The 19,112-nt window shown below is 35.1% G+C and overlaps 1 protein-coding gene across 10 annotated transcripts in view; it reads left to right on the top strand.

Moving 5' to 3' along the window:
- The window catches only part of STXBP5L (syntaxin binding protein 5L), a 194,597-nt gene that overhangs the window by 70,335 nt on the left and 105,150 nt on the right, over positions 1 to 19,112 (top strand). For all 10 annotated transcript variants that reach the window (XM_009689641.2, XM_009689643.2, XM_068957926.1 and 7 more), the window contains exons 4-5: positions 1,264 to 1,364; positions 18,627 to 18,761. In XM_009689641.2, the coding sequence (XP_009687936.1) occupies positions 1,264 to 1,364; positions 18,627 to 18,761 (236 nt within the window). The remainder of the gene's footprint in view (positions 1 to 1,263; positions 1,365 to 18,626; positions 18,762 to 19,112) is intronic.

Here is a 19,112-nt window from a genome sequence, read left to right as displayed (position 1 = left end):
TTCTTTAAAAGTAATCAGTCCAGTCAAATCCTTCAGAGGAAGGTGGAAGAAAAATAGGGAAACCAAGATTTGATTCAGTATTCTTTCTTCTCATGAGGTGACCAGAAGAAGCCCTAATACAAGGGATTAATTTGATTTCCATGGTGGAGATAATCCCCTCTCTGACATTGGTTTAAACTCCTAGGGAAATGAGAAAGTATGAATTACTCCATATTAGAGAAGTCTCGCTTTCATAAATTGCATTTGCATATGTTGATATCGAAAAGAACAGATGTTAGGATTAGAAAGGAAATCCAAGATGCAGAGAGAGCTTTATCTCCGTCAAACAGTCGTGGTTGGTATGACCTGATCTTTCAGTTATATCCTCCCCAGGCCCCAGGATTGAGCACCGCCTGCTGTTTAGGCAGTATCTATTTCCTCTGTGTCCTTACAGATATGTAGGGATTGATCCTTCTTACTAGACCTGATTTGAGGTGTAAATTTAGTAAACTTCTGCAGCAGGAGTAGGTAGCTTCCTCTGCATTCCCTTTTCCCCTGGCTTCACTGTTCCATGGTGAGGAGAAAGATGCTAGGAAGGAGGAAGAATATGGTTACTTCCAGCTGTCCAGGCAGTTGGAGGTCTGGACCTTGAAAGAAGCCCATTTCTGGGAGACCAGAAGCAGAAATAGGCTTCAGAGCATTATTGATCTGTGACAGACTCCTTCCTTTTGTCTGTATCTCTTCTTCCTCGTTCCTCTCCCTGTACTAGCTGTTCCTGCTTTCTTACCTGCTTTACCCAGTTCCAGTTTTGAATTTCTTGTTGTCTTGATGTGACCTCTAAGTTGTGCTTGGCACTGTCGTTTGTGTGTGTGTGTTTGCACACTAATCACTTTTTCTTTCAGTTATATCCTTCAGGATCACCTTTTTAAGTAACTGCTGTCTCTCCCCCTTTTCATTAATCTCTATGCTTGCTCTCGTCATTTTAGAAATATATGAGAGTTCAGATGTATAAGCTTCGTACAAAGCTTTAATTTGTATTTTAAATTGATGGAGTTTTATTTTAACCTTGGCTGATCTTGTACTGTTTTAAAATGTTTGCATTTACCAGATTGGCTCAAACTGAGTGTTATTTATGGTAGAAAATATTTTTCTACAATAAAGCAAGTATTTATCAGAAACTGTACAGTTTTCTACAGCTGCATCACTGTAATTGAGGATCACTTAAAAATAAGACAGAATCTGCAGAAAAATAATCTGCTGTGCCATATTTTGTGTCTACTCTAGGGTGCTTTGGTCAGTGCAAGTGCAGATGACACACTTCATTTGTGGAATCTCAGACAGAAACGACCAGCTATCCTTCATTCTCTGAAATTTAATAGAGAACGGTAAGACTATATAACACAACATGATCATCTCATTTAAAAAAAATTACTTGCTTTGTTTTCAATAGTACCTGCTTATTATTTTGTCATTCTAATAGAGGATATAATTTCTGTCTCAACTTTTTTTCTTACGTTTTTTATATCTTGTTTCCACAGAACAAAAACACTTTGTGTTGCAGCAGCCTTCTCGGAACTAGAAAAACTTTATCTGCTTTTTGTCAAAGTGTTTTTCATGTGAACTTCTATTTACGTGAACTGGTTCTTTTTAAGGGCTAGACACAACCACTGTGATCTTTTAGGCTGACCTGTTAAGTACAAGCCAGAGTACCTCAGCTGGCTGTATCGGGGAAAGAATTCATTTCTCCACCTTGAAAGCATTTGTTTTGTCAAATACTGGAAACTTGGTGAAAATAATTTGTGATTTTATGTTATTATGGTAAATCTCAAATAAATCCAAGACTTTCTAGTCTTGGATTTTCTAAATTTTACTTTTTCAATACAAAATTGTATAAATCCATACACAAAGTAGATTATATCAATGGCTATTATTTTCAAACTCAAATAGACAGAAGTTAGGTGCCTTAATCTGTATTTAGCTGCTCAAGTAAAGCATGCTACAGTACTAGGGAGGCTGATTGTCACGCTTATACAAATATTAAGAAAAAGTTTGATGTTTCTGCTAGGAATTAAGTCAGTAGTCAGAAGAACAAGTTTCAGTGCACAAATGCAGCAGCTATTTTCTGTGAGTGCTTGAGCTTTACTTCCTCTTTGAGATGGATTTTTTTTTTTTCTTTTAACACAACTGTAATGCAGAGTAGTTTTGGTTAGGGGTTTAAATGAGACTGTAATTCTGTTATTATATGCACTCAGTCTCTCTGAAGATGCAGTGCTGAAAGCAGTCAGTACTAACTTTACCACAGCTATGAAGTAAACAGGTTCATCAAAGTTTTATCTGCAGCAAATCTGAAAATTGCTATGGAAATAGACATTTTCTTTCTTCTTATTATGTCTTAGAATAGACATTCTTCTTATTATTATTCACATCTATGTTGTGAATCTATATCTATATTGTGCTTGCACTTAAATGTCATCAAGTTGCAGGTTTTGTTGTGAGAAGTACTACGTAATAATTTAGAAAATACAAATTCTGATTTCAAAGAGTTGATAATGTATGGGAAAAATATACTAAGTGGTTTGGGACTGGGGGAGTAACTGGGTATGGGGGGGATGACAAAAATGATATGTACATTTGCTAGCTGCATCTAAACAATAAGTCACTGTCTTACATATGTAAAAATATCTGAATCTTGGTACACTCATGAGGTAGGTAATTTATCTACATTTTTGTAGATGATAAATCTAAATATTGTAGAAGCTATTCCAGTTTGCCGTGATCTAACTTTTTCACCAGCAGCCTTCCTTACAACCTAAGGAGTCAATACTTAAAGAATGCAATGTCTGTCTATCTGTTTGCCTATCTTTTTTCTTTTTTCTTTTTTTTTTTTTTTTTTTCAGAGAGGCCAGCATGGTATCTTGGTCAGAATTGTTTTAGAATTTGTTGATGAAATAAACTCACATGTATTTGGGCTTAAATGAGAGCAAAACATTTGTCATAAAATTTTCTGCAACTTTCTTTTGCTTCTGATAGTTTAAAACACTAGGCAAAATATTTGGAGGCAAGTTATTTGGAATCCTCGAAAGCTTTGTGTAAAACCGAATTTTGTGTTATACCATATTTGAACTGAGGTTAAAAATCTTTTTGTTTAAAGATATAGTTATTTGTGAAGAAAAAGGAAAGGGAAAAAAGCATAGCTAGCTAACTAGCCTTTTATCAAAATCTAGTAAATTGTGAGTAGGGTTAAAAAAACCCAACAAACTAATATCAGTTCTATGATGCATATTTTAAGTAACTGGTAGTCGCTACCATTGAAAAGCGCTTAACTGGCACATTAAAGGCTGCCAGGTAAACATCCTGATCCATATGTAAATAATAATGGCACTTAATCAGGTCCAGTTTTAAGTTTAAAAGGAGGTTTAATAAATATGAAGAAATAACTTTATAGACAGGAATTCTTTCTTGTTGAGAGTTCAGATGCAGTTCAGCTGTGAGAATGGAGCATGTTGTTTCTTTTTATTTTACTATTTGTGTATTTCTCCTTGGAGGAATTATTAAGATGGTAATTTTACTTCTATGGTATTTTTGTCTCCTTGATGTGCAGTTTGATTTAGATTTCTTCCTGAACATTTGAGAGATTTGTTTTATAAAATGATACAACCTAATGCACTTGTACTTAAAATTCTAGTATTTTATCTCCACATGTGATGAGAAAGATCACTGTAGCAGCCCAGATTCTTGATTAATTTGATTGAAATCAATTAGATTTAATGTAGAACCAGTTTATTCTAAGCTTTTAAAATATTTGAAGCAAGATCTGTACATCTGTTTGATTCTGTTAGATGGACGAGCACTGCTTAAGTCTCTGCATTAGTCAGTGTTTTGTTTTTTATTGTGCCAGGCTTCATATTGTTGAACTGTTTAATTTGGTTCTGTTTCTTCACTTTTAAAATAGTGGGATAATGGACCAAAATCTATTCTTGGTAATGTTTATGTACATGTTTAACTAACTACTTGAGTCAAATTTTGCCAAGTGTATACATTCCTCCTCTCCCTCCTCCAAACATCAAAAACATGTTTGTTCTTTTCTTTAGATGTTGGCAGCAACATAGATGAATAGTGCAGAGAACTCTGCAACCAATATCTATGTTTGTATTTTATAGCTTTGCGTTGCTCAAATAATTCCGGGATTGCTGTTTCAACATTAACAATATTAACTTGTTTCTGACAATTCATTGCTCCTTTACTTTGGCACAAGCGTAGAAAGAACACTGAAGAATGAGACGTAATGGCGAATTGATATTTTTGTTTTACAGCGTAATGCCCTGCACTTTTTAGAATGTGATAGGTTTTTGCCTTGTATCCAAATATAAAGTTACCATCTTAAATTCCTCTTCCTATAATTGGAAGGTAGTTCAGAGCATTAGGAACCTTCAAAAATGTATAAATGTAAGCATTTAGTTTTAGTGCTTAGCCCCATACTGAGAGCTATAATGATGGAACTCAAAGACATGCTTGACAGTAGCATGTGGTTGATACTGTAGGATTTGATGTTCTGTTTACAAATAGGAAGCACAGGTAGAGGTTTTTAACTTATGTGGTTACTCCATAACAATGACTCCTAAAACTCTTGAGGGATAACATTATGTAGCTGTTCTGTAGATTCACCCCTCCCTTGACTTCTCTGACATCACAGAAGATGCCAGATTCATCTTCAGAGGACGCTTTAGGCAAGATATGTAACTTGGCTAGTGGGACTAGATGATGTCTTTAGCCGTTATAAAGAACATTAACGTTAAACTGAACTACCAAGAACTATAATAGACCTTAATTTTATTTTCTTTTTTTTATTACAGTCAGTTTTTTATTACAGTCAGAGCAGACTGTAGACTTCATCAAGTATGACTTTAAATATAGTTAACACAGTTTTCTTGTGTAAGATAAGTGATCTTAGTTTAAAAAAAGGAGGGGCAGGGGAGGAACTAGCAAAGGATACAGTGTGAAATCCAGGTCTTTTATATTTGCTTGCATTAGTGTCATTTATGGATATGGTTCATATTTTTCGGTATAGAAAATTTTAAACATCCAGATCCAACCGTGAACTTAAGTGTCTGTCCTTTTTTTAATGATGACTTGCCTAATCTTTCCCTAAAGTAATTTTTGGTCCACCCAGACCCTGCTCATACCATTTTCAGTTTCGTTTCCGTTTAAAATGTCCTTAACGTACTTCATGCCAGTGTCTACTTTTATACCTGTTTGCTAAGAAACTTAACTTCTCCAAAGGCAAGATAGATGCTTAAGATATTTAAGATTTATTTTTGCATAGCTTACTATAAGCTGAGTTTTTTTTTCTGAAATGAGACTTAAAAACACAGGATAATAACATTAGGCAGCACAGTATATAGTAATTTCATTTGTGATAGCTACTCAGAAAAGTCTCAAAATAGCAAGTGCACATACCAAGTTATATTGTTTACATATATATCTTTGTTTTTAAAAGCTTCTGTCCAGGTCTTGAAAAAGGTCATGCCAAAGTATGAGGAATAATTTGACATATTTTCCTTTTTCTTGGTTATAAATCCATTGCAAGTCAATTCGGTCAATGTGCATTAAAGTAGGTTAACATCAGCTGACATGGTATATGTGAATTAATCCTAGAGATCCTAGCTGCATTTAATAGCACACGGACCAAAGAACTGAAAAGGTAGCTTACAACCAGTCACCTCTACTTTTCCCCATTTGCTAAAATTGTAACAGACAGCCAGCATTTCTCCCGGGCAGCTCTCAAGCTGTGCATTAGGCCGTTATTCTTTTATCTAAGGCTTTGTACAAGAAGTATTTTGGGACCTGATCTAAAGCCCACTGAAATGAGTAGGAGACTCTTGGGATTTGATCTGGGACTTTACAGTGCTGCAGAAAGCGTATTAAATGAAGATTTCTAAGCGAGAAGTTTCTAAAATCTGAAACAGCAAGGTTGCTCTTTCTCTGACTGATAATAAACCAAATATTATGGCTATAAATACAGCACAGTTAAAACGTTTGACAAGTGAAATTTAATTATTAGAGTTTATAATTTAATTTTCTAAATTTGCTCTATATGTGTATATATGTACACATGAAATAACTCTGACCAATAGAACTCCTGGAGAAGGGTGCCTATTTAGCACAGTTAGCAGAGGATTTGCCAACAGTAAGGAGACTATAGGGCCCCGTGCCCTGACAAACCCTCTCTTCCAGATTACCTCTTCCTCTATGTCACTCTGATTGTCCTTCCTTCTGTTATTTCTGTGAGAAAACAGATATCTCTTTGGAATTTGATGTTGCAAAAAATCTCTGTGCAGTTTTGTTTTTACTCCAATGAAAAACATGTTCTGAAATATTTCGGTTCTCGTGTCACCTAGCCAATTCTGATTGCCTGCCTGAGTAACTTGTTTGTGTGGATTTCTTTCCTCGGAAAAATCCTTTAACTCTTAGCAGTAGACATAATGTTGATATATGCTACAAAACTTCAAACCTACACTAAGTGATGTGCTCGTTATTTCTAATAGCTTGTAGAAAACATATCGTGTTTGTCAACAAATTTCCACTTTTTTGAGGCAACACAGGATGACATTTTATGTTGCTTTTATAATAGCAGCTGCATTGCCAACCTGTCCTAAGGCCAGTTTGGATAGCAAAAAATAAAATATATACACATGGCCATATATTAATCAACAATGTTTTGAGACCTTAGTTATAACAAGTGAGACGTCTGCTATTGTAAAATAAAAATATATTATAATGTAATCATCATAGTTGGGTCATCTCCTTCATATCATATCTACTTGTATTAGACAACAGCACAAAAAGATATCTTCAAAAATGTAAATAAATTCAGATAGGAGTGTAAATTCCGAGACAATGTGGAATAGTCTACGTTATCAGTTGGGTTTTTCAGGTTGCTACAGTTACAATATACTGTTACAGGAATTTGGTTTTTAATTTTATATTTAACTACTATCAAATTTGAGTTTTAAGACATCTTCCATAGCCAATCTTTTCCATGATGTCATTTGATTCTTGGAAACCATATCACTCCTTTCCTGTTCAAGCACATGGCAGCATTAAGCGGAATGCAATGCAATGATTTAGGATACTTTTCCTTCTGTCCTGATAAACTCTGGGCATTATTCCAGTAAATCAGAAGTAGAGCTAGTAATGTCAGTGTTGAGATTATCTCATTAACAGTATGTGAGCAAGAGAAGAGAGACTACAGCTTGCAGAAAAACAAAGGCCGTTAATCACAGAGTCCCTATCTGCTGAAGCATAGCAAACAATAACAGCTGGTCTCCAATAAGACTACATGATTATAATTGATGGTTAAAAAAAGCTGGTTAAAAAAAAAGTGTGTATACACAGAAAGCATATACACACATACATGCACACACATAAAAAACTACAATTTTTTTTTACTTTGGAGTCAATTACATAATTTTAATAATATCCTGACAGAGTCATTCAAAATAACAATATTGATATAAAATAGGTTTTAAACTTGTTATAGTGAGAAAGTATAACATAGTCACGGATTTCTGTATGTTGCAGCAAATAGTTTTGGGGATGAAGCGATAGCATATCTTTAGTTTACCTTTCTCAAAACTATGCAAAGCCAAGCTGTTTAGCAGAAGGTAAGCTTCAACCTTTCATCTCTGAGCTTTCTCAAATTACATTTTTGAAGCTATAAGATTGGGAAGAAAAAAGTGCATTTTCTTTTTATAGCATCAATGTTGGATGAAATGAAGGCAGAAACTATTCTTATTTTATTATTTTTTTAATGCTGCTTCTACAAAATCAATGACAGAAATAAATAAAAAACCTTCCCTTTTAAGAATTCCAGTCCACTCTTTCCTCCTCTGTTTTTTGGCTTTCCTTTATTGCTAAGATGAAGCAGAATGGCTATTACTGTGGACTGCATTGTCCATCACTGTCACAATGCTTGATACTACAACTACGTTTTTACTTAACTTCCAAAGAAATTAATGGAGAATTGATGAACTGCTACGGATGAGAAAAATCATGCACGCTGTCTTTCCCTTAAAGGTGAAAGCAACAATCTAGTCTATTTGCCTACCTCATTTCGTTAATTTTCTCACTTCACTGATTTTGTGGAACTTTTTTCTGCTCTGTTGTCTAAGACATCAGAAACAAATTGGAAGACAATAGAAAGTAGGAAAGTATGCTTCTTTCTTTCTGCATCTCCTTCCTGTTAAGGAAACACGTTTCCATGCTGAAATTGTGTGTAGTTCCCTTGTCTTGTTCCTTAGTTCCAAGCCCACTGGTTATACCTGTTCAATCCACTGGGTTACTGTTGTGTCATAATAAAGGTCTAGTCAGGGAGAGCACATCATGGTCAATGACCTGTTTCCACATAAAGAAATCACGAAGAGTTTATAATCAAAACTAGAAAATGGGAGCTGACAAATGAGGTGTCTTTTTGCTGTGAGTTTGTCCCAGAGAAAGGAAAGTAATTTTCTGTGATCCTGAAGATGGACAAGTTAGTAGTAGTACAGGCTACAGAAGCCGTGATATTCTTGCAAGCTGGGGTTTTAAGAATGACCGTTAAATTGTTCTGGAGTTCTAAGAACGCCAGTTAAAACGATGCAGTTTTGCTGTTGCAGGTAGCCATTGAGTTACTGAGGTTTTGGATTAAAGTGCCTGTGTTATTAATTATAATGAGTTATAGTGCAGCTGTCTTTCTGGATGTGTTATGACATATGGAACAGGACCAGATGATGTTTTATGGGATTGTAAGAAAGTTAGGAAATAAAAGGTAAAAAATGGGAAATAAAACTAGTTTTAAAAAAAAGGGGGGGGGGGGAAGGACTTGCTGCACACTTTATATTTCGGGTGTCCTTGTAAAGTGCTCTGGTAACTTTGTAAAGTTTTATCTAAATATGTATATTCTGTCTGTATCGAAGGAAGATCTCTAGGTTTAAGCATTTAATCTAGTAAAATGTAGAGTGCATTTTCTATTGTGATTTTCTGTAGTGATTTTTGATTTGTCTAGGTTCTTTTAAGTTTGAATGAACTGCTTGTAAATAATTTATGATAACCCCCATTATAAATGCTCGTACAGTTGCTACACTAACATTTTGTTTCTTGAGTAGTTAACATAAGCATTTGTACCTTAAAACAAGTATTTATGGAATACAGTAAGCTACTATTTATAGCTGTGACTGCAAACTTAAAATGCTAGGCTCACAACTGAAGAATAGCCCCAGCTTTTGGCTTACGGAGTTATTTCATCTGTCCAGAAGTTTTGCCTAGGAACTTACCACTTCTGAAGAAATAGAAGCACAACCTGCTTTTATTCAGGATAGTTTTAACAGGGAAAAAGAGTTGAAAATACTACTGATAGTGCTTTGCTCTTTATAGTTTAACTTCTAACCCTTTAAAGGGTTAATTAGGAAAAACCAGGTGCTTCAGAATGTGCCAGTAGATCCAGAAAAGAAAGCCAGCTAATGGAAAAAAACCAAAATATCCCAAGAGATAAATATTTTATGCACATTTTTTGCTGCTTCTTGTATTACTTTTTCTTGTAGGTTGTTTAAGTGAAATATTTCAGGGAATGGATACCATGAAAAACACATGGATGCCTTAAACACTACAAAGGAAGCAGTGGACCGCTGCCAGTTGGACAAGTCTAAATAATTTACTGTAGAATAGCTACAAACGCTTTTTTACTTTATCAAAGCAGAGCAGTATTTGTAATATCCATTTCTTAAAATAAAACTGTAAAGACATTAAGTCAAAATGTTTTTTCAACACTTTTACCAAATAGTATTTATGGAAACTGTGTATATAATTAACTGTTAATCATATACAGCACCTTCACAAATAGAAGAATACTTTGTTTTGTTTAGGATATGTTTATATTGAAATTATAGTTCAGAGACAGAATTCTGATTTATTGTACTTCAGTACTTGTAGAGAATCTTCTTTCACTGGAATTTTTGGAATCAAGATGCGTATCTTTTAAGATCAAGCAGTAATTAATCTGAAGGAATCCTGCAGTCCTTATTAAGCAGAAGTGATGAGCCCCAAATATCTATTTCTTATCTTACAATCTACAGATGAAATTACTGCTGTTGTGCAAATAACGACTGTGACAAATACTTGTAGCTAGCACACTGTAAAATAGAGACAAATAAAATTAGTCTGTGAATTGATCAGACGTTGAATAATCTGAGATACTGTACTTGAAAGGGGCATTGGCAAACAAATGTATGGCACCTTCTCAGTATGGGATTAGACTAGAAAGTAGCAGTTACCACTGCTTTGATTACATATTTGTGGGGGCAATTCACTTCAGCATCTCATTCTTTAAAACATTGCTCTCTACAGACTACTCTGCCCCTTTAAAAAATCTAAGCCTAAGTGAAGTCTTCAAGTGGTCTTATTGCTGCAAGTATTGATAATTCAGTCGGGAAATAGCCACAGTAGCCTACAGGCTAAATAATAACTTGTTATCTGTAAAATAGTTTGTGACTTTCATTAATAAGCGACGATTTATTGCTACAAGTGATTCACTGAGCAATTATAAAGAGTAAGCAAATTCAGAGGAGTCACATTCAGCTCATGATTAGTTTGATGGAAAAATAGAACTAAGTTCTAATTAATGTACTAGTCATTAAATATTCTTCACTCACCCTGTACTCTCATAATCTTTCATTGTAGTGTATACACTGTAGTCTTAAAACAACAAAGAATAACTTTGAGCATTCTGTATAATAGCTGGAAAAATCTGGAGATGATAATGTTTGTGCAGTGTTTTCAGAATATTATTTACCTTAACACTACTTTTGTGTTCAAAGACCTGCAAATAATGATGGGCTTTTACACTGCAATACCTTTGTTATGCTGTCATCGGCATCTAATACGAGTTATGTAGTGCTTTTTCAGCTCTACTTACCTTTCTCCTATGTAAATAATGAAAACATAAAATAAGAAGGAGCAATTAATGTTAATCCAAAGCAAAAGTTGGCTGACAATGTTAGAGGGAAATATACTTGGAACATAGAGGGTTTTTCCTAATTTAAATTGCAGCCAAATCACACTGAAACAAAGATGGGCCACAGCATCACAGGCATGTTTGATTCATTCTGCTAAGATCACTGTCAACCCTGATTCATCCGAGTATTTTTCCAAATTTGTTTTGAGGAAATATTGCAGATATGCAAAAACAAAATCAAGCTTTATATTTCTCTCTTAATGTGCAATAGATTTCAGTTCTGGCATACTGGTTTTCCAATTTAATTTTGATTGGTTCCTTGTGTCCCATAACTACTGTTTTTAACTATATTATGGTCATTACCAGCCTGTCTCTGGTTAATACTAAAGTAATCACCATTAACTATGAATTTTTGATCTCCCAAATCTCTCCTTTTTCCTTTTTTTCCAGCCGAGGATGTATTAAGTGATGAGGAACGCCTCCTTTTTAATAATAAACTTGATTTGGATTATTTTGATCATTGCTGATGCACAAGCCTGTGAAAAACGAACATTTATCAAATGTTTTTGTGACCATTGGACTAAAACGTCATGAGATAAATAAGCAAGAAATACATATTTTGATAACTGAGCAATGTTTTCCCTTATTTAGTTTATACTTTTTTTTTTCTAGGAAAATGCCTGATTCCATGCCAAGAATTCTACGCCTTTTTATGGTTTTCTTTCCGTTCAAAGTACGATGAAATTACCATACTGATCTAGCTTGCCTGGGTGGGACTACTATAAATGTTCGGATTGACCTTGTGTCGTATGTGGGGAACACAGTTTGAGTGAAAGAAAGCTTTATGTTGTAATATGGTGTCACCAAGACCCTGAAATAAAACACCGTCCAGATGTATTGAATTGCTCTATATTTCCTCTGACTCTTAGTCATGCATGCTATTAAATAAAGTATTTCCCATGTTCCTATGTCAGCCTTAGACACTGTGCACATACTTTACCTAAATTAAACTAAATGTTTAAATTAAACATTGGGGTTCTAATAGTGGACTTCATCTTGGATTTCTGCCTTCCTAGGACTTCCTGGTAAATAGTCCTTCTACACTGCAGGGGAAACACTGTTATCGTTACTAGGGGCAAACACAACTCAGATCTATCTAGGGAACTGCACAGCCATCTGGTTGCAAACACATCGTGTGATATGGAGGGCAGACTGCACAGATTACCGCTAATACATGTCCTTTGCACACCTTAACTATTCAGATGATTAAAATGTACAGAAATCCACCTTATGATTTACATTTTCTAAATAACCAAAACAACCCTACGTGTGTTGGATCTTAAGGCAAATGTATGATTTATTGACCATTTTGTCAGAACTGTAAGTTTATTTGCATATTCTGATTCCTAATGTTTCCTTTTCTTATCAGTTTAAAGCAGCATTCTTAAGTGTTCTCTCTTACTTATTATGCAGTTATCTACATCAGATGTTTCAATCACTTATTTTAAGACAGTTCCTTTTTGAAAACTGTATTCTGAAAATCATTCTACTTTCTCAATGTTTTTAATTCAGAATCAGTTTAGATAAATCTGTTGAAGCTGTAAAATAAATTTAGACATTTACATTCTAACTAATCTTTAATAATATACTGCTAGACTCTTCAAGGCTGGATTTTGGAAAGTAGTTACATAGCTGATGAGCTCTGGATTTCTGTGTAGCCGGGGGAGAAGAAAAAATACCTCCAGAGGGCAACTAGCTTTTAACTTAGGTTCTCTGAACGATCTGCTGGAGACAACTAATTTGTCTTCCTTGCCTATAGTTATAGCTTGGGCTTCTGTTTATGCATTTCGGCTAGGCTACTAATTTGTTAGGCTGCATGAATGCCTGTCTAAATGTACCTGTGTGCATTTTGTGATCTAAAGCAATAATTTCAACAATAACTGAACCCACTGAAAAGCAGCCCAACACGCTCTGGGAATACTGCAGTCAGAAAGGGCCAAGCTGTTTTCAGCCGTATTCATATGTCAGTGAGGACATTTCTGAGTATTTTTATTCAAAAAAGCCAAAAGGTTAAAGCAGGGAGGGGGTTGGAAATAATGTTTTTGCTTGCTGATGTAGGGAGAGGAGGATTGCATATAAAGTCACGAGGCACCCTAGGCAGCTGTACATGCTGCATCTCAGATGAAGAAGTCTTGCACAGGTCAAAAAGAAAGGGAAGGGCTTCTCTAGTGATTTTCATCTGCTGCTGTGAAGATTCAGTGAGGGCTGCACAGGCCACAGATTACCTTCTAAAAAGAGCTATTTTAAAAGAGGACCTGATAGAACAGCAGCTAGTACCAAGGATGATGACTAGTTTATCAGGTGGCAATCAACCGCTGGTGTTGACCAGCTGAGGTGCGTAATGTATAAATTGCTAGAGAGTACAAAAAGCATCAGATTAAATCAAGCACTCTGGAGAGGATCCCTTGAGCCAGAAGGGAAGTTGTTATCACTAACTAAAAGTTAGACTTAAGTCTAACTTAAGTCTAACTTACTCTGTTTAGGAAGGAGATCAGCTTTCTCAGCAGAAGGACTTAACCATGTTTCGACACCAACGCACTATGAATTGGGTCTAAAAACCATGTCTAGATAGCTTAGTAGTTGCTCACAGCTGTGAGAAAAGGCTGGGCCAGGACCGCAGCTGGTGTGCCTTGCAGCTAGTAGACTTGCTTGCTGTCAGTTACTTTTTCCCAAGGTAATGCTCTGTCATCTCTCACTTTCCTCTTCTCCTTCTCCTTAAGTTCTGTTTAAACCTTTTTGCTGTAAACATACTAAGGAGATTGCATCATTTTTGAGAGCCTACAAGGTGTAATTTAGGTTTCTGGGGTGGGGATTTGAGCTGATGTTTGATTTAGTGGTAAGTTTTAGAAACTGAACCCTTTTTACTGCCAGTCAGTACCTGGCGTACGGGCTGTTATGAGTTATATACTTGCCCATATCTATGAGGGGCGGGGGGAAGGCATATGTTAATACAAATTCAGCTGAAGTTTTGATTTCAAGGAATGAGAAAGTAAGTAATGAAACTGGATAAACTATTTATTCCAGAAGCGTTGACAAAAATACTATTTATTTCTCCCCTCCCCCCAGGAAAAATGTTTCAGGAAACTTGTTCATACAAAAAAAAAAGGAAAAACAGAAATAACAAAGCAGCAGGAAATGTTCTGGACGTTATCTATTATTTTTTGAACAGTATAATTTCCCTTTTCAATATTGCTGCAATAAAGATGATATTAAGCTGTCTAAATGTTTTACTAGTATATCAAGGAATGTAGCAGTCTAAACTCTTTAAAACTTCTAGTATTCAACTGAGATGTAATGTGATTTTTTTGGTCAGAATTCTTAGTCTGTAGAGTGCTGTGATTTTTCTTAAAAATTCTTCTCAAGATTTGCTAGTCAGGAATAATATATTCCTTTTTAAAATGAGGTTTAAATTTTTGTCTTAGCAGTTTTTTGTATGTCCCATTAAGTTAAGTCGCTATTTCTCATAGCTTTTATAAAATCTTGAAAACATTTCTAAAATTATCTAATGATTTTTTTGCATAATAAATTCTCATTTAGGTGTTTTATTTGGCACCTATTAGTTTTTATTATGTTTTATATCCTGCTTTGTGTTTAAATACCTTGAAAAACTGATACAATGTTCCAGTCTATTTTTGACTGTGTAGAAATTCCTTTCATAGTATTAGTGCATAGTTTTTACTATATCTTATAACGGCCAATGAGATTCATATTGTTTTTGCTGCTATTTAACATCTGGCTCCTAAGAATGTAGAATATCCACAGCTGTTGTAGACTTCCTGTAAGTGGTTAATGTTGAGCACGTTCTCAGGACTCCATTTACTCAGGTTTCACGTCAACCGGAGTGAGATAACAACTTGTTTGACTAAGTTTAGGCAGAAGCACTACTGCAATTCATGCTTTCTTAATGTGAGTATCAGCCTCCCCTCCCCCCCACCCCCGCCAAGCCCTGCCCCACTGGCTAGTTGACTGGCTTTTGTACAGGCATCAAAAGATACCTCAATTTGCTTTGGGGAAATACGACTAATAGAGGGATGCCTTTCTTCCACAGTAAAAACTACAACATGAGACTTCAGCGTCTTCTCTTGAAGAAATCATTACGTAACTGTAGTACTTGCTGAAATGGAAGATTTTTATTATGAATCTGAGCCAACGCTTTCAAGCCTCAAATTCAAGTTAATATTTCCTGTAAAACAAAATTCAGTAATACCATGAATACCATGACTCAGTAATACAGTCTACACTTAGTTTATATAATGTTAAGGAAACTACTCCAGAAGCGCAGTTTTCCGAGAATGTGAAAATCATTGGGCTTTGTTTGGTGAAGCCTAACAACACATTGCATTAAAATTCCTAATAATGTCCTGATCTTTAATATGATTTTAATTTTTTTTAAGTATTTATAAGTTTGTTACAGGTGGTCAGTCTGATAGCTAGGAAAACTTGCATACAATTATATTACTGTAGTGGAAAACAGAATGTTTTATGTGTATTTTTGGCATTTTCTCAGTTGTTTTAATTTCATATTATATATTTATTGGGCTTCATTTTATACTGTGCTCTTCAAGGACAAATTGAAGAGACAATAGAGACATACAGACACGTCTATGTTTCCATCCTGATCACTGCTTTTTATTGGGATTTTTTTAGAAGTAGATTTTCTTTAAGGGAGTACCATTTTCTTATAAAGTCACGTATTTTAAAAGGTAGCGTTTGATAATGTGTAGTAACAATTTTGGTAAACAATGAAGTCTCGTGCTGTGGTCTTCATTGTGGAAGAAAGAATATGCAGAATATTTTCTCATCTGGCTGTCCCATATATTTAACAAAACAAAATAAAATTATTTAAGAAGAAATAACTGAGCTTAAGACAGCAGTAGACTTTGTGGTCACTGTCTTTGTATTTAAGCAACTGCTACTTCTCTTCTGGTCCTTCATACTACATACACAGACTTAGCCACTAGTGTCTGGGATTTCGACTTGGCCACATTGGAAAATGAGAATAGTAGCTGATGGCCAGTGATTTATGCTCTGGTTTGATCATGCTCTTAAAGCAGGACCTTGCTCTTGAAACGTTGCTCTTGAATTTTTAAAATCAAGGTGGGCAAATGGAGGAAATGCAATAGTTGGGCAATTAGACTTCCTTTTGAAGACTGAGGTTGCAGTAAATGCTGGTGAAGGTAACCTAGAACTATTAGAAGCAAATTTCAAAAAGGAAAAATAGCAAGCAAAAGCAGTATTGCATTGTGTCAGAGGTGATTTTGAGTCTTTGTTCATCATCAAGAAGTTTGATTCAAGCTTGTGCTGTGGAGATCTATTTTTTTGCGCTACACCATAATAGCTTGTGAACAGATTTGTCAGAATGCTGAAAATTACTGTTGTTCTAGGTGGCCTAAACCTGCTAGCTTGATGACACAAATGCATGAATTTGGAATAGCAGCATTCGAGTCAACTAGGGTTCACTCTGTCACTCACAAGTCATTTGTCAGTCATTAGACAGCTACATTTTTCACCACAATTTTCATTTTTTTTTCTCTTTCTGTAATTTAACAATTTTCTACAAACAAGAGCTGAGTAAGCATTAGTCTGAGGTGGTTAAGAGGATTAATCAGCCAGGCATCTAAGGAGCTTTTTGCATGGGACTGGAACCTAATAAAGCATGCATGTACCACAGATAGTCTGGAGAACAAGAAAGAAAAGCAGAGCTAGTGTAGAAACTAGAAAAATAAGTCTAAATATGAATCTGACCAGAAGTCTAGCAAATGGTGCTTCTGAAGAGAAAGTAATTGAATTGTTCAGTTTAAAAAAAAAAAAAAAATCAGGGAACTCACAGGAAGAGTAATTTTTGCTTTGCATCTTTTAAGAACAGAACAATAAAGCTAAGAGCTTAAATTCCAGCAAGGAAAATGTAGGTGGCATACTTTTCTTGCAATTGTTTGTATCGTATTTGTTGATCTGACTGCACTCACAATATAAGTACTAAGTTGCTGCTGGAAAGTGTTTTTATTTACACACACTAAACTGTTTCCCATTCTGAAAGCCATTGTCTTGAAAAAACTTGATCCTTTTCCCACTAAAGGCAGTGCAATCATTGCCATAATTAGACCACTAATAATAAAATGAACCCCTGTGCAGATGGCCAGAACAAAGCCTGCATCACACTTCAGTCTCACTTGAATCAACGAAACAGGATATCTGTGAAGGGTAAACCTTGTGCTGGAGTCCTTTTTAGTGATAATTGTGCCCATAAATCAGTATTTGAAGACTGCATATCTCAACTGTGTTCAGTCTAGAGTGATATATAAAGTAAAAATAAATTTTGCTCACTGTAACGCATTCAACAGTAAATGTTCTGACACATGAGCAGATACTTTCAAAACTGTAAAACTGTGCAAATACTGTGTAGAATCTGTCTAGAATCTTTCTGTTTGAGAATCCCATAGATGGAACAATTACAGAAAATATGTGAAATCTGTATTAATGTTAAACAATTCCTTTAATTCCAAGGGTGGCAAATCCTCTTCTACTCAGAGGACTTTACATATTTAAGGTTAAATTGCTGGAAGATAGCCAGCACTCCTCTCATTCTTTTATAATGAATTCAAAGATTGCTCTAGCGTAAGAATATAAATTGGAATTATATATGTTCATGCATGCTGTTGTTTGGTTTTTTTTTTAAGGATAAAAATTATTGCATAGCTGTTAACTCTAGCTTATACATCAAAGCTAGAAATACCTTGCCTGTGGAATTGACTGATAAATATAATCATGTATGGCCTACTAAGCAAAATACTTGCTTCTTGTAAAAACTCCTGTGGCTCCAAGGGATCAGATGAAGTTTTAGTCTATGTAGGTAACATACATTCAGTTAGATTTCAGCCACAAATAGTTTTGTATCTTATGTGGAATCAGTTTTGTTTGAATGTGAATACTATAATATTAAAAAAACCTGAATCTACTCATTCATCATATCTGTGCGAATTTTTACGTGTTATCATGAGAAATTATTATGACATCCAAACTAATACAGCACTGGTTTATCACTCTGGAGGAATGATATGAACGTAGGATTCAGAGCGTATATCATAATAATGCTTGGCTGCACTTAGTAGTGCTCTATCTAGTGACCTGCTCTCCCAACTAGCAGCTCATAGAGTGAATGTTTTCTTGTCTGAATGATGGTGTTACACTTCTGTTGTTCAAAACATTAATCATGCTGATGTTCCATCAACTTCCTCTTTGTTGATTTGGAAGAATAGCTTATTGTAAGAATGAAAATAAGAAGGCCTAGCTTGAGAATCTTGGATACTTTAATAGTGCAGTTTGCATATTCCTGGAGATAATGTAACTAGCGTGCTCAAGTGCTACTATGGTTCTTTTTCCCTGCCCTGACTATAGGCAGGCAGGATGGCCCTTTTTTGTTTCAGGTCCCCCAGTGTGATTTTTCTGTAGAAGGCCTGCAAAAACTGCACTTGCTGAAAACTGCTGCCCAGCCTTTCTTCAAATTTTAAGATGTAAAGGACAGATATTTCATCGGTAAATGTGCTGAAAATATTGTTGATACAGTGTTCAGTCACTTTTTTTTTTTCTTTTTCCTTTACAGGATTACTTACTGTCATCTACCTTTCCAGAGTAAATGGCTTTATGTTGGAACAGAGAGGGGAAATACACACATTGTAAATATCGAGTCCTTCATTCTTTCCGGATATGTTATCATGTGGAACAAGGCAATAGAACTGTAAGTACAGATTTCTTTGTATTTGTGTCTGTGGTCATTTTCATATTGCAGGCAACTGACTTTAGATTCCTTTTTAAGAATAATTTGTTTTTACAAATATTTGCAAGTCTCTTGAAAACCTTTTATTTTCATAAAAGCCTGTGCAGTATTAATTGTTTGTTATGGAACTTTGCAAAATTAGATATATGATTATGAAATTATATTCTTATATAAACGAAAAAGTTACTTGGGAACCCGTATAACTCTCAAGTTCAATTAAATACAGATAATCATGAATCTCACAAATTCAGACTTTACTGTTTTTATCAGTGTAGTTTGATTACCATCTCTTCCAAACATCCTCAGAAGAGA

This window comes from Struthio camelus, chromosome 1 (assembly GCF_040807025.1).
Source record: "Struthio camelus isolate bStrCam1 chromosome 1, bStrCam1.hap1, whole genome shotgun sequence".
Classification (NCBI taxonomy): Eukaryota; Metazoa; Chordata; class Aves; order Struthioniformes; family Struthionidae; genus Struthio; species Struthio camelus.
Note: the sequence above shows the minus strand (reverse complement) of the source record. Positions and strands in the feature narration are given on the sequence as shown.